A 13,515-nucleotide genomic window follows, 5' to 3' on the forward strand; every position below is an offset into this window, starting at 1 on the left:
GCCTTTTCCTTGGAAAAAAAAAAAAAAAAAAAAAAACCCAAATTGAATCCTTAATCCTTAATCTTACCATCTCTTACTTCGATCCTTAAATCTCCATTTGTTTCTGATCAATTTCATTTTTGTATTGTTTAAAAGGTATGTCAGTATTAAATCGATGTTGTATAACATGTTTAAACTACACAGTATAATGAAATATAAGGTGAGCCTGCAAGTGTTCTTGCAATTTAGAATGCAGTTTAGATAAGGACTAGTAGATCTGAGACTAAGAAAGACAGAGCTCTCTGGGAAAACTTGAAATTTTAGCAGCAAAAGGACAACTCTTTTCTAGCGAGAAGAGAACTGGTAACCACTTGTATAAAGGGGATTCTTCTGCTATTTTTGCAATATAAATACCAAAGGATTTTAAATTCTACTTATCTTTAGTTCTAAAAGCAGAAGGAAATTTTTAAATTTTAAATTAAAGCCTCGTAAATAATATGTCTTTCGTAAAGTTAAAGGGAACATAGAATGGCAATGAGTATTATAACTGATCCTCTGGATTGATTCTGTTTATACTACCCAAAATGGTGACAAAGGATTTGTGACTGAATAGCAGTTAACAGAGGGCTAGCTATGACTTAAGAAACTTTTAAAACAAAAGAGTGCCATGGGCTGGATTTAATGGTATTGTCTTTTTTTTCTGTCCAGTTGTTTATATTAATTTCAAATATGAATTAATATAATTATAGAGCATATTCTCAGGAAGAAATGGGATGTTTTCATACTCTGTTCTGTATACATACTATATTTTATATAGGTCTGCATATAGTGTATGGCTGGTTCACCCAAATCTAAAAGTTCTTAAGGGGAAAAAAGATCTGAACATAGCACGGTTAGTATAAGATAAACAGCGGTTTTTAAAAAGTCGTAAAAGCAACATTTTAGTCACCGTGAAGATACGAAAAACAGCAACCTTACATTAATATACTAACCAATTAGCAGATAGCATTATTTCATTATCTCTGAACAGCATTCTTTCATTATCACTGAATTTATTATACACTTTTTAGATTAATATGTGAAGTTTTAGCTTTTGTATTTTAAAAAGGAAATGCAGAAAGCATTCTAAGTACAAACAATAGTGAAAAGCTAAGGAGTAGGTAAGAAGTCTTAAGTTAGCCTCAGCCTCAGAGGACACTCAGCCAGACATGATTGAGCTATTTAAAGTATTTTCATTTATTTTTTTCTAAATAAGTGGAATACTGGTTATTCTTCTGAGTATACTGGAGGAAATGAATGGAAGTATCTTTAGATTTAAAAATGAGACATTCATTTGACGAAGGAAAGAAACTCGGCTTCATAAGCTTAACAAAAGGTTTTACAAAAGGAAATTTCTACTTTCAGATATACACATACATAAAAGGGACAAGAGTATAAAACCAAGATGAAATGAGGAAACAATAAACAGATGAATATGCATTTTAAGATGCCAAGGATGATGTGAAAGCTACAATTTAAGTATAGCTTAAATAATCCAGGTTTCTTATCAGTAACCTGGAAAACAGTAACAAAAGTTTAATTCTGATAAATAGTGTATACATATTAAAATAGTCATTGATATAAATAATAGTTCAATTAAAATAGTCTAGAGGACAAAGCATACTTTTATTTTATTGTTTGGTTTATATATTAGTATAATTCAGTATTATAAATCATACAACTCTGTGCCAACTGAGCAGGATATTTGCATCATATTTGGTGAACAAGAGAGGCTTTGTTTTTATAAAATAGTGCAAATTTATTCCATATTAAATAGTGAGAACTCTAAATTATATAAGCCTCATTCAGAAATACAGTATTTATAGTACTTGCCAGATCTCTGTTGAGCTAGCAATTTTGCATTTCTAATTATAATGGTACCCTAAACCTACTGTATAGCACAGGGAGCTCCACTCAATGTTCTATTATGACCTAAATGGGAAAAAGAATAGATAAATGTCTAACTGAATCACTTTGCTGTACATCTGAAACTAACACAACATTGTAAATCAACTATACTGCAACATAAAATAAAAATTTTAAAAAAAGACACAGGAGTGAACAATCAGGTAAATTTGAAAGGGTAAAATTCATAAAGAGAATTTAAACTGGTATTAAAAAGTATTAATCTACATACATATTCCCCAACACAGGAAGAATTTCTTGCTCATATGAGTAAAGAGAATTGAATAGAAACAATTTTTTAAACTTAAAAAACTAATACAACAGAATAAAATTTCAACTTTAAACCCATGTAAAAATTATATTTGTACATAGCAAAGATTAAAGAGTTTCAAATAGCTTCAGAAAGCAACTATATTTGCAAATAAATAATAAAGGCCATATGAACTTTGTTCCAACAAGGCCTGGAAAACTCTGCAATCCCTTTAGGTTTCAAACTCTGATGGTGGGGAAAAAACACAACAAAACAATTAGCAAAATGGAAAGAAATCACCACCACCACTGCTTCATTAAGCCATGCATTCATTCAACAATCACTGGGTATCTGCTCCATGATTCAAATGCCACTGCTATGCTCAAGGATTTCTCAACCTGGGACAGTGCTTCCGGTGATGTATTTGGCTTTGTCCTTAACATCACTGACATTAACCATGCTGTCCTTGTGTTCCTGATCACGGAAAAGAAGCAATAACACTTTAAAATAATAATCATCTAAGAATGATGAAGTCAGTACGAAACAGTGAGAGAACATCAGTCCCAAATGTGCACCTACATTGATGAGCAAGAAGTGGACGCATGACACTTCCAACTTCCAACTACTTTCCTGAGACATCCTGGTCTGAATTAAAGCTGGGACAAGAGCCTCCTTTGATTTCTGATAGGGAAACAGTCAGCTGGAAACCAGAACTGGATCTGGGAAAATCTCCACCCTATTTGCCTGCTCTCTCAGGGGCAGGAAGCAGAGCCAGGCAGGCTTGCAGGGAGTCCCCAGACAGATGAGAGGAGTACTCGTTCGTGGGCACACTACTTTCCAGGCTCAAGATTAACAAGGGTCTGGACATATTAGTGGCTCGAATCAGATGTAGGTTATTAGGAAGATGATTTAATTTTATTTTAGATTCAAACAGCAAGAGTGAAGCTGTTCATTATGATTGGATGAGCTTCTGGAAACTCCAGGCACTATATATACAGCTTATGGGCAAATAGGGAGCAAATAGCAGAGACCTGGGAGCAATGTCTTTACATATAGTAGAGAAATTCAAAGTTTCCATATATGATTTTATGGAGAAAAGAGCTAATTGCATTGTACCAGTTATTAGTTTACTGGTTCTCAGCTCCAAATTCACCCTTCAGTGTTTGCTCTATGATGACAGGCAGGTCTCTTCAAATATTTCTACTTCACAGTAAGGACAATGTTAAGTTTGTGCCAGTAGAGGGTGCTGGAGCGATACTGCAGGGAGAAGGAAGCTTCTCTTCCCTTTGGGCAGTGTTTTGCTTTTTCTTGCTTCTGCTACAAGGTCCATCAGTGACACACATGTGTGGGGACATCCATGATGCCCAGACTATGCAGTCCCTCAGTGACCTCACAGCCTCAGTCTGGGCTCAGTGACCACCATCCTGTGGCCCTCTCAGCCTCATACCCAAGTCAGCACCCCACTCTCTCTGTGAGCTCTCCTACCAGCATCACTTGCCTGTATCCTGGAAGGTTGTTTCCTGCTTGCCTGGACCACCTCTGGTTTAGGCAACTCAATGAAGCCGCAACCTGACTGTTCTAATGATTTCTGACCCTCAGTGTGGGGGAAGGTGTCCACCTCAAGCTGTCCTTCCTTGGGTACTCTCCCCCAGTCCTAGGGCATGCTTTAGTCTCTTTACATCTATATCGGTACTCTTCTATCACAGTTTAGTGATTATTTAGATTAAACTTCCCTTGTTTAAGTTACCGTGTGATATCCATCTCCAGACTGATTCAATTATCTTTTTGAAGAAATCTTTACATTTATAGTGACAATAACTATAGTTTTTAAAAATCCATAGTATCTTTGATCACATAAAGAATGGTCTTAGATTAAGATAGTCCTTCAATTTCTCTCTCTTTTTTTTTTTTTTCTGGTACGCGGGCCTCTCACTGTTGTGGCCTCTCCCGTTGCAGAGCACAGGCTCCGAACATGCAGGCTCAGTGGCCATGGCTCATGGGCCCAGCCGCTCCGCAGCATGTGGGATCCTCCCAGACCGGGGCACAAACCCGTGTCCCCTGCATTGGCAGGCGGACTCCCAACCACTGCGCCAACAGGGAAGCCCCACATTTCTCTCTTTTACGTGGTCATACTGTTTTCTACTGATCTTGTGAGTTAGTCACCAAAGATTTATGGCATTTAGACCTTTGAAATCACAGACACTCCAATCCCCCAGCGTAATCAGAAAGACTAATTTAGTTTGTTCACAGCTAGTAAGTGCCAGAATGGGGTCAGGACACAAAATCTTTCTAACTCTCAAATTGCTGCTCTTTCTATTACATTACTCAGCCTCACTTGACTCAACAACTAAAATGAACACTCTTTGAGAGTTAGGATTGTACACTCAGAGTCAATCTGAATACGAAAGCATTTTACAATGTATAATGTTTTCAGCAAATGTGATATTAGCAAAAACATCCAAAATATACCAACTTACATACTGTCTATCCAAATCATAAAGACACACTAAAAAGACAGTGAAAACAGATTATTTTGACTTTTTTATGTGTGGTTACATTCCCATTAGTATACACACATTTTTTTTTGTCCCATAAAAGACAAACAACTTCTAACTCCATCATATTCTATCTGGATGTCTTCATTCCTGCACAAGACATCAGTTGTGGAGAACTTAATTTACAGTTTAAAAGTTTATAAAGCAATAAAGCACCAAACTGCCAAAACCTGAAGATAATCTAATACGACACTCAAGAAATCAATGCCTATTTCAGTAACAGAGTTAGCGTGCTTCTTTAGAATGACCACAAAGACAGTGAAGGGGGGCCAAAATAGAAGGGTCACATTAACTTTCAAAATAAAGAAGCATCCTAATGCTTTCTATCTACAAAACTCAGTATTACAATTCATGTTTTAATGAGACTGACCATAATTTGTACGTTCAGATGCTACAGTTACAACCAAAATGTCAACCATACAAAAACATTCAGTTTGCAATGGCCCAAGATCACAGCTTTAAGAGAAGAGTCTATAATTGGCAAAGCTGCCATTTCACAACTTCAGGGACCAAAATAAGATTATTTTTATAAAGTAATTAGACTGCCACTGTTTTCAAGAAACCTCTAAAGATAAAATATTAATATGATGACTTTTATTATGGGGCATGCTGCTGCCCTAGTACTTACATCCACAAGGTTTTGGGAGATTAGAAGAGGGAAACTCTTACATAAATGATATGATATAGATGGTGGGGCAAAGTCCAAAATGACCTTTTAATTTTCTCCTCCAGGCCCTTCTCTTAACCTAACTGTTGGTTCTATGCGGTTTTAGCCATTTCTAGTCTAGATAGCGGAGAAGGAACAATAATCTCAACCCAAATGGAGCTTAGGAGTAAAGAATGCATACATTTAAAGGAAGGGAAAAAGTACACACAAAATTTTCACGAAATGAAACAAGTAGTTAACAAGCCAAAATAAGCCTAATTCATGATCAAACCTAAATAAGTAATGAAAAAAAATAGCTTGGAGAGAAAAGAGAGGAGAGAGAAGAGAGCGCATTCATGAAAATACCCTGTAAACTGTAAAGTACTATACAATGAAAAGATAGTGTTAACAATAAAATAATAAAATAGGCATTTACTTGATTTATTCCTCTCATTATCTTTATAAAAATGATGAGGGTAAAACGCTAGCACAAAGCAAGTGCCATATACAAGATCACACTGTTGGTTAATGTAAAAGGTGTATTTGAGTTCAGTACAATCTGATTTAAACAATGTGACTTTAATGATCAATGCCTGGCCTGGGATTTCCATGAGCTTATCAAAGCTGACAAGTGTTCGCGGTTCAACAGCAAGGGCAGCAGAGCTGTGACAAGCAGAATAAGTCTGCTAAAGCACAAGGTCTGAAATGGCTTCTCAGGAATGCTTCTCTCTCCAGATTCAAAGATTGTAGTGAAAGGTGGGAGTAAGGGGAAAGTAGGGTACATAACTGAAGAGAACTCCAGATTCCCTGCATCTGATTTCCTGTACAAAACAAGGATCTGTGCAGAGCAAAAACAGATGGGCTCTAGCATGCCAGGGAACGCGAAATCAGCGACAAAGCCTAACTGAGAGGGAAATATCAAATCAAGAGAGGTGAAATATATTCCTCTTTATCATCAGGTGACAAGCACTCAGATATATAGTACACAGATATCTGCATTTCCTTTTGTCCTTTACAGTCACACTCTGCCATCTGTTCCATTATATTTAATGGCAAATTTCAAGGAAACCCAAGCTGCCCAGTCTCCTTTTTTTCATTCTCACATTTCATATTGATGGACATCTCTGTCTACCACTGAAACCAACCAACCCTCTTTTCTACCCAGCTTTTTGGTCCTCAGAGTCTACTACTTTCTCATAAACAACTCTCTCCAACTTTAAAGATGAAAAAGCTGAACAGAAAATGTAACCTATGGATTGTCCAAGTTTCTTTTGACTATTTCACTATGTAGAGAATACAACTATCCATTCAAGGCCATCAGGATTATAAACATAATAAATATTTACTTTTATAATGAAAAATTATAAAAGTAACATTAACTGAAGAAACTTGGGAGGACATTTGAAACGAACAAACAAAAAAAATCAGCTATCATCTTACCAAATAAACACAGTAAATATTAATATAGAATATTTTCTTTTTCAATTTTCAATGGTGATTTATTCTGTGTTTATAATACTTTGAATCTGGTTTTTACTTAACATTATCATTTAGAATGTTTCCATTAATATTGTCACAAAATATTTTTGGTATATTCATAAATTTATTTATGGATAATTTATTCATAAATCATATATTCACAAATACAACTTCAAATAGTATTAAACAGAATATTTAATCCTGTGAATGCACCATAGTTTACTGAAGCATTAACCTATTATTGCCTATTTTTCATTATTACATATAATTCTGCTATAAACTCTTTCTACAGAAAACGCTATTACGTTTTAGAATTTATTTTTAGACTAGATTCCCAAGATAGTATAGGAATATGGACTCTGGGGCCAGACCAACTGTGTCACTTGGCAAAAGTCATCTAACCTCTTTATGCTTCCATTTCCTCATCTGTAAAATGGAGATGATAGTTATAATACCTACCTCATAAGGTTGTTATGAGGACCAAATGAGTTAGTTTATACTGAGCATTTAAAATAGTGCCTAAGGCATATGTTAAACACTACATAAATGTTAGTACAGTATTAATGTTTCTGAGCCTTGAAATTGACTAAAACTTAAAAAGGTTTTATGAATGTACATGCCTAGCAATATGGTGTGTCCATTCTAATTTCATCAGATTCTCACCAGCATTTGGATATTTTTAGTGTGTGTTAGTGTGTGTATGTGTGTGTGTGTATTTGTGTTTATGAATCGATAGATGAAAATTTGTATTTCATTAGTTTTACAGGAAATCCTTGTTTTCTGAGGATAACTGCCACTGGAAAGTAATGGTAGTCTTCGTGGTTTAATTTAGAAATACAGAGCTTGTCTCTTTAAAAAATATATAAATTCAATGATGTTTGCATTATATATATATATATATATATATATTTTTTTTTTTTTGCCCCCTGCATCAGCAGGCGGACTCTCAACTACTGCGCCACCAGGGAAGCCCTGCATTGTATTTTTGATTTATCATTAAAAACCCTCATTTAAAAAATAGTAGTTAGAACTCATATACTTTTTTATTCCTCTCCATCTGTTATAGACTCAAAGTTTGTATCCTCCCCCCCAAATTCATATGCTGAAACCTAATCCCCAGTGTGATGGTATCTGCAAGTGGAGCCTTTGAGAGGTAACTGGGTCATGAGTTTGAAGCCTTCTTGAATGGGATTAGAGTCGTTATAAAAGAAACCCCACAGAGCTCCCCTTGCCTCTTCCACCATGTGAAGACCCTCTATGAATCAGGGAACAGGCCCTCACTAGGCACCACATCTACTGGTGCCCTGATCTTGAACGGCCTAGCCTCCAGAAGAGTGAAAAATATTTGTTGTTTAAGCCACCCAGTCTACTGTATTTTTGTTAAAGCAGCGGGAACGAACTAAGACACCATCTCATCTGGTTTTGTTGTTCACCTTCAGGCCTTTGCTACCACAACCTTCCTATCCTGGAATTCCACTTTTGTTTCATTTATTTGGTAAATATATTCAAGTATACTTTTCAAAATGGTCCTTTACTGATCTTGCTGATCTAAAAATATCTTTTTATTGCTTTCACTTATGAATGATAATTTAGTTAGATATAAACAGTTTTGCTTCAAAGGCTTATGGATTTTGTTCCATTGTCTTCTGGCAGTTAGGGTTTCAGAGTAAATATGTGAATACACTCTAAAATTTGTTTCTTTGAAGTCAAAACCTCACATCTCTCTCTTGCCACTGGTTGAATGAATGTAAAGATGCTTCTTGCCATAGAAATTGTAAAATGTTACAGAAAATATCTTGAAATTGTTCTTTTTTTAAATTGAAGTACAGTTGATTTACAATGATGTGTTAGTTTCAGGTGTACAGCAGAGGGACTCAGCTATACACACATTTATATCTATTTTTTTCAGATTCTTTTCCCTTATAGGTTAATACAAAATATTGAGTATAGTTCCCTGTGCTATACAGGAGGTCCTTGTTGGTTACCTATTTTATATACAGTAGTGTGTATATGTTAATCCCAAACTCCTAATTTATCCTTCCCCCCACCTTTCCCCTTTGGTAACCATAAGTTTGTTTTCTATGTCTGTGGTTCTATTTCTGTTTTGTATATAAGTTCATTTGTGTTGAAGCTGTTATCTTTCCAACACATTTTCTGACTTTGCTGAGTAATCCAAATTTCCCTATTTCTATTTCTAAATTATTCTATTATATCTTTGTTTCCTATTACTTTCTTTCTTAGAAACTAACAATTAATTGTTATGGGTTATCCATAATCTATACTCTATAGCTATTAACTTCACTCATTTTTTGTCTTTTCAGTAACTTACTACATATCTGAGCATCATTAAAGTTTATCTTGTGTCTCACTGTTTCAATTTTCTTCAATATCCAGTCTGCTTTTTGCTGCTTTCAGCATGGTTTAATTTCTTTTTCTATGTTCTGAGTTTTAGAGACTGTTTTCTTAGTCCATATTATGCTCAGTTTATAGTGGCCTTACCTTCTTTATAGTATGGTATTCTATTTTAATAAAACAATGTTCTTTCAGTTCTTATTGAGAATATTAAATAGATGTTCTTAATAAACTTACTTCATGGGGAAAGATTTTCTTCTAATATATGAGAGGATACTTCCTCTTCTCTTTCCCATTCTTTTTCTTTACTCCTCTTTAAATAGAGATCTATGTCAGGAAAAGACACACCTCACAACTTTCCTGAGCTATCTCAGTTTGCCCAGGTACTGAAGAACACTCTGATGCTTGTATTGCCTCTGGAATTCCTAGGATAGAGCAGGTTTTCATAAGTGATAAGTTCTCCTTCCTCTTGATAAGTGCCTCCCTTACCCTCCAGACAAAATAAAGATATTGGGTCTGGTCTGAGGCGGTTTATGTTCTAGTGCATATCTCAAGCTACTGTAATCTCTACTAGGTTATATGAGTACACATACTCACCTTACATATTTAGAACAAAGTCTCTTACAAATATTGAATCATTATACTGTACACCTGGAACTAACATAATTTTATCTTAGTAAATTTTTTTTAATTGTTAAAATTTACCTTAAAAAAGAGCAAAAGCTCAAAAAATGTTAAATCACTTGACTAAGGTCACTGAGACAGAAAGTGATAGAACTAGGATTCAGGCACAGATTTTTAGACTCCAAGTGATTTCTTCTATATTACAGGAAACCTAGAAAGAGACTTTTCTGAAAATTTTGTTTTAAAGAAAGTGTTCCATTGTAAAGTTAACCATGCTTCAAAAATAAATAGATAAATAAATAAAAATAAAGTATCCCAGCATTACATACCAAGTGGAATACTATACTATTTTATTATTTTTAAAAAATAATTCTTACTGTTTGAAAAGTAATACACAAGTATACAACCTTCTAGTGAAGTCTGGGCCATCCTTGCATAAAAAGGCCAGGAAGGGCAGTAGAATAATAACATGAAAATACAAGTGCTTTCTGAGCTGAATTGATTGGTTAATGCCATCCACTGTCTCAATCATTATCAGACAAGATCTTTAAATTCTCACTAGCTGAAATGCAAAATCGCCAAAGTAAATATATTGCATTTATTTCTAAATTTCTTCAATGTTATTTATGCTGTCACTCATCTCTTATAGAGGTGAAGTTATTAGGGCAGATGAGCATCAACCAAGAAACGGATTAACAAAGAAAAGCAGCAGCAACGGCTTCCCTGGTGGTGCAGTGGTTAAGAATCTGCCTGCCAATGCAGGGGAGACGGGTTCAAGCCATGGTCCGGGAAGATCCCACATGCTGCGGAGCAACTAAGCCTGTGCACCACTACTGAGCCTGTGCTCTAGGGCCCGCGAGCCACAACTACTGAGCCCACATGCCATAACTACCGAAGCCCGCGCGCCTAGAGCCCATGCTCCGCAACAAGAGAAGCCACCGCAATCAGAAGCCCATGCACCTCAACGAAGGGTAGCCCCTGCTTGTCACAACTAGAGAAAGCCAGCGCGCAGCAATGAAGACCCAATGCAGCCAAAAGTAAATAAATACAATAAATAAATTTATTAAAAAAAAAGAAAACCAGCAAACTTCATTAAGAAGAAAGAAGATGACTTTCTACAAAGTATAATGTACTCATACTCAGTATTTCTAGTAATAAAATGAAATACATGCAAAGTCATTAATTGATTCAATAAATATGGCCAAGTTAAAATTTAGAAGGTTGGTGAACACAGAATCAGAGTAAAGGCAGTTTGATTATTTTATGAAGTACTTCATCCAAATGACAACAGAGGTAAATTATCTCTGTTATACAACCAAATACTTTGATCTCTTTTTGGCACAGGTCAATAGGGAAAAATTCTTATTTCAAATTTCCTTTTCTCTAGATTCTTTATTGCATTTTAACCTTGCTGCATACTACGATCTTAAAGTACTGTGTCATATTTTTCTATTAAGTTACAATAGAATGGTTATAACTAATATAACCTGTTATGTTTTGATCATTTTGTACTTTTCCTATAAAATATACAGGGCTCACTTTTTTATAGGCTGTAGCTTTTTACTTAATAGCTAGTTAAACAAAGGAATACATATTTTGTAATGAAGGTGAAAATAAATCCAAGTATACTTACCACATGAAGAATTTTATTCTCTGTTTCATATACAGTACAATCCTAAAAATAAGAAACACATACATTAATTTTAGAAAATCAAGCATTCCTTTTAACTAATATATTCACATTGGTTAGCTCTGATGGTCAGTTACAGGGATATTTTAATTTTTGCTTAACTGTGTTTTCTAATTTTACTAATTTTAAACACACATAATAAAGGACAATATACATTGAATAGATATAAAAACAAATATTGGAAAAATTACTATAATAATTTCCCGTCTAAACTTTTACATGTGATAAATGTATTTTGTTGAAATATTTCCAACATTTCAAATACTGATTTATTATAGATTGGAACATTAAGAAAAACACTAGCACTTATTTCAATAGTCATATCAAAAATCTCAAAAATACTTTATTGCAAGATATTAAATACACTTTTATTATGCAATTAAAATTGATATATGCTACTAATGAATATCAAGTTTATAGTTCTTGCCTAAATTTGAGTTCCTGAAATTACAAAAAAATTATTTTTAAAAATTCACCATTGTCTTTTAATCTGCAATTGCTAGACTTACAATAAGCAGTAAGATAGCAAAATGATCTTTGCTTAGAAACTTCGTGTTTCTATGGTTCAGTTTACTCAAGGAATTTATAAAATGGGCATGATATTATAAGTAAACCAATAAGGATGTGTGAGAATCAAATGAGGAAATGAAATAAATGGCTTAGCACTATCTGGCATACAGTAAATGATAAATACATTTTAACTAGGAATTATTGTTGCTCTGTATCATTTAAAAATTTTTAACTAATTACTTTTATGTTAAAATATAAAGTTAACTAATTATTATTTGGCTATCTAACTTTGAAAAAAAATCCATATTCCACAACACTGCATATTTCGAGGAATGAGAATCCACGTCATTTTTTCCCCTGAATTTAATTTTGACACAAAGGAATCTTACTCAACATAGCTTTTGGTAATGCCACTTCACCACAGCACCTTGTCAGAAGAAGTACATATTCTTATCGGGCCAAAATTTTTAAAGTTAAATTTGGCCTAATTCATTTCACAAACTAATAGAAATACTTAAGGATTGGGCCTTGCCATTTTGTGCCAAAGGAGAAGTTTGCTACAAACACCATCATATCTGTGTCTATATACTCATATAAAGTCAACTCTTAATAATTAACTATGAATTATGTGTACAGAGGAGCCAAGGTGTAGATAAAACATTTATATTTGGAAAGTGCATTTGTACTTACATCTGAATTTGGAAGAGTCCAATTTTACAGAATTAACTTCAAACACAATTACACTGGGAAGAGACAATTTGGGAAAAGCTGGGAAGTTGCCCAGTTTCCCCATGCTGCCTCTACAGCTAGCTTCAGCTGTAATGGATGCAAGTTTCATTAATTACCTACCTTCCTAGAATCAGAGGATATGATTAAATGTTCAAACTTCAAAGGGATTCTTCTCAAGGAAAAAAGTAAATATGATCTAAATGAATATTCTGCTAGTGATAGAATAATCACACAGAGTAACTATTTCAAGTCTCTTTAAAATACACTCTACTTGTACATCCCTAGTATGATATAAGAAAAAGAACTGTTAACCAAAATCTTATACTATTTTCAGGAACCATATTGTTGGTAGTAGTGTTGTTATTCTGTTACTGTTTTGTTGAAACTGTTGTGTGTGTTTTATAGGATGAAGCAATTGAACAGTTATACGACAGTATCATTCTATCACTCTTGGTGACACTGGTAAGTAATTTTAGCATGGGAGGAAGCAGATACATATATGAGAAGTTAAGTAAAAACCTCAGAGTCTCTTGATGTATTATGTATGTATGTATGTTTGTATGCTTCTCTTAGCCCTGTCCACTGAAAAAGCATAGAAACAACGACCAATTTAGTAATAAATGAACTCCCCACAATTGGTGGTCTTCAAATACCATTTCCCAAGCCTTCCTGGAAAATGGCTAATACCAGATCTGGGATAGGAACTGTACAAGAGGAGCATGGATTATATTGTGACACAAGATAGAAAGAAGCTATT

General features: G+C 34.4%; 1 protein-coding gene across 3 annotated transcripts in view; it reads right to left on the reverse strand.

Annotated features, from left to right (window-relative positions):
• The window catches only part of CNKSR2 (connector enhancer of kinase suppressor of Ras 2), a 258,846-nt gene that overhangs the window by 149,225 nt on the left and 96,106 nt on the right, over positions 1–13,515 (reverse strand). For all 3 annotated transcript variants that reach the window (XM_007469301.1, XM_007469302.1, XM_007469303.1), the window contains exon 5: positions 11,463–11,504. In XM_007469301.1, coding sequence (XP_007469363.1) covers positions 11,463–11,504 — 42 coding nt within the window. The remainder of the gene's footprint in view (positions 1–11,462; positions 11,505–13,515) is intronic.

Source organism: Lipotes vexillifer, unplaced genomic scaffold (genome assembly GCF_000442215.2).
Source record: "Lipotes vexillifer unplaced genomic scaffold, Lipotes_vexillifer_v1.1 scaffold1442, whole genome shotgun sequence".
Taxonomy (NCBI): domain Eukaryota; kingdom Metazoa; phylum Chordata; class Mammalia; order Artiodactyla; family Lipotidae; genus Lipotes; species Lipotes vexillifer.